The sequence below is a fragment of the Octopus bimaculoides genome, chromosome 1, assembly GCF_001194135.2.
Source record: "Octopus bimaculoides isolate UCB-OBI-ISO-001 chromosome 1, ASM119413v2, whole genome shotgun sequence".
NCBI lineage: Eukaryota > Metazoa > Mollusca > Cephalopoda > Octopoda > Octopodidae > Octopus > Octopus bimaculoides.
Genome location: NC_068981.1, coordinates 1,103,724 through 1,107,034, shown reverse-complemented (window position 1 = coordinate 1,107,034; position 3,311 = coordinate 1,103,724). Strand labels below are relative to the sequence as shown.

General features: G+C 38.0%; 1 protein-coding gene across 1 annotated transcript in view; it reads right to left on the bottom strand.

Moving 5' to 3' along the window:
- Nucleotides 1-2,348, bottom strand: part of LOC106878070 (endoplasmic reticulum resident protein 29) — a 15,476-nt gene extending 13,128 nt beyond the window's left edge. The window contains exon 1 of the mRNA XM_014927163.2: nucleotides 2,148-2,348. Within this exon, the coding sequence (XP_014782649.1) occupies nucleotides 2,148-2,267 (120 nt within the window). The 5' untranslated portion in view covers nucleotides 2,268-2,348. The remainder of the gene's footprint in view (nucleotides 1-2,147) is intronic.
- Between the last annotated feature and the right edge of the window lie 963 nt (nucleotides 2,349-3,311).

The following is a 3,311-nucleotide window of genomic DNA, read 5'->3' as shown; positions in this document are numbered from 1 at the left end:
TAACTGGTACTTATTTAATCGACCCCGAAAGGATGAAAGGCAAAGTGGACCTCGGCGAAATTTGAACTCAGAACGTAGCGGCAGACGAAATACCACTGAGCATTTCGCCCGGCCTGCTAACGTTTCTGCCAGTTCGCAGTCTTAAATGCTAACAACAACAATGATAATAGTATTAATAATATCAATAAATAAACACGTGCTGCTACTTCTATTGTGTGTGTTATCAGGACAAAAACACTCCACTTGTATCACTTCGATAAAACGAGGCCCATAGAAGAAACGAGTGGGCTTCCATGGGAAAAAGAAGGAAGTACATGGAACTGATTCAGCAGAAAGAAGCGACATAATTAGCAAGCTGGCTGAGAAAGTAAACCCCTATTCTATTCCGTATTGGAAGAAATGGAGAAGAAAGGAAGGGAAGAGAGACAGACAGACAGTGAGAGGCAGAGTCAGAGGGAGAGCGAGATGGTGAAGTCAAGAAAGAGAGGGTGAAAACGAGAGAGAGAATGGAATAGAAGAAAAAAAAGAGAAGACAGAGAAGGAGAGGAGAAAAAAAGAAATGCAGAGAGAGATGGGAAGGCACAGAGAGGGAGATAGAGAGGCAAAGAAAAACGGAATCGAAGAGAGGGTGAGAGAAGCAGAAAAAGATAAATGCAGAGAGAGAGATGAGAAGGTAAAGAGAGGGCAGAGAAAGAGGGGATGAGAGAGATATAAAGAGGCAGTGAGAGAGAGTGGCAGAAAGGAAAAGAGAGAGAGAGGCGGGAGACGTATTCTGGAATATTCTCCAGCATTCCTAGAGACATGAAGTCGTAAATTCGAATCAGATAAAAGAAATCTGTTTAGAGAAGAATTTAATGTTATAAAATTCTTCACATATTCTTATAGGTTTAAACTGCTACTAATGTACAATAAATGGTATTTTTTTTTACACTGGTACAAAGCCATGAATGTCTAAGAGAGGGAGAAGACATGGTTAGATTCAATCGATTACCGGTACTGATTGGTACTCAATTCATCGATTCCAAAGGGGATGGAAGGCAAAGCCGACCCGAGTGGGAATTGAACACACGACGTAAAACGATGCAATGAGATACCACATCGTTTTTCAATGTTCTTATTCTTTTTTATAATCTTCAGCCTTTATAGAGTACAAACCTACAGGCAGGATTTGAACCTCGATCCTATCGCTTACCAAGGAAACCATTCATGTTGCTAGAAATAGCAACTGTAACAACCTCGAATCGCCAGACACATTGAGTAATGTAATCCAAGTTATATTATGTCGGTGGAGAAACGGAATGGTCCTGATTGGTATGTCTTTATTATAGTTCTACCCGATCGGGATTGAACTGGGATTAAACAGAATGCAAGAAATATCGCCAAAATGTCAAAAAGCGTGGAAGGCGTGTGTGTTTAAGAGGGCGTTTACTCCACAAAAACTGTGACAATAAGGATGTATATAATTTATATACACATTTATACACACACGTGTGCATATTTCTTACTAAAGTGTAAGGAAAGAAAAAGATATATACACACGTGTGTGCATACATTCATGCATACATACATACATACATGCATACAATACACATACATTTGCATGTGTATGTATACGCGCGAGTAATAATTGTCAAGCTCGGCTTAGTGTTATACAAAACATACACACCCACGAAAATAAATATTTCTATAAAATGTTATTAGTTTTTTGTCACCCTTTTTTTTACGTCCCAGGACGAACAAAATGCAAAATTGTCGTTGATATGATTCAAACACGGAAAAAGTTTTTTTTACAAATATCATCGCCGTGATACGAAAGAAAACTGAAATCAAATCAAAGAATAAGAAAATGATGATTACATATTATTATATATTAAAGACGGAGATTCCCAAGAACGAAACCCAAATTCTTGAAATAATCTTCAAACTTATACTGAGTAAAAAAAAAAAATATTTTCAATTAAAAAAAAAACTCGTTTCTATTAGAAATATTATGAAAACCAGTTAAAAGAAGCTAAAACCGAGCAGATATGTAAAGAAAAACTGTGTGAAAATTAGATCCAGTCGTGTTTAATGTGTGTGATTCTTGGTTCATTCAAACAGAGAAGAAATTCTTCCATCATAAGAAATTGGTTTTATTTCAAACTTACCTTATCAAAAACGCCGGAATTTAATGGCACCGATCCTTTGATCATTTCGGCCAAGCATGCGGGCCATAACAGCGCTAAAAACAAGATAAATAATGCGGTCGGTGTAGACTGATGTGCCATGGCTGAGGTGTGAGAGTGAGTCGAAGACAAGTGTGCTGCTTGTGTAATTTGTTGTCACAATGAATGGAAGAAAGAAATATAAACGAGGCAATATGGTTGCCTGATATCAAGTACGGAAGCTCATAAGTGACATATACATATGTATGTATATATACAAGGAATCCGAAAAGGGGAATTTCAAAATTTCCCGGAAATTCTGTGTGTGTGTGTGTGTGTCTGTCTGTCTGTGCGTGCGTGTTGGTTTTATATGAAGTTATAGAAACAATTTAACATTAAATTAAAGGCTTAGCCAATACTTCTTAGCGGAGTACATATTTTTACAAGAAAACGTTTCAGAGTGGTTTTGAAGTTTCGGTTAACCAGCCAGCTTACCTGGCAGAGAACTGTGTGTGTGTGTGTGTGTGTGTGTGTGTGTGTGTGTGGTAAAGGAAAGACGGAAGATGGAGGATTCGAGATTTTTATTAACCACTACAATTGTTTCGTCCATGCTTTACCAGTATACTACCAGGTATAAACCATTCGTTCTATTATCTAATATATATACATATAGGATCTCATATATACATACATACATATTCTTTTACTCGTTTCATTTGACTACGGCCATGCTGGAGCACTGCCTTTTAGTCAAAGAAATCAACCCCTGGACTTATTCTGTGTAAGTCCGATACTTATTCTATCGGTCTCTTCAGCTGAACCGCTAGGTTATGGAGAGGTAAATACGCCAACATCGGTCGTCAAGCGTTGGGCGGGGTGGGGCACAAAAACAGACACAAAGATACACACGTAAACACACACACACACACACACACACACACACACCACATACACACACATATATAAATGTAAAAACTTACTGTTGACAAAAGCTGCGTGGCTTTACAAAGACGAAGACAGATGTAAGAACAACAATCAAGTGTATTCGTTTGACGCTCGGGAAAATGGAAAAGTCTTTTACGTTTCGAGCCTACGCTCTCTAACAGAAAGGAATAAGAGAAAATAAACAGAGAGAGAATGAAAAAAAACGGTTGATTTCTGTGGTCC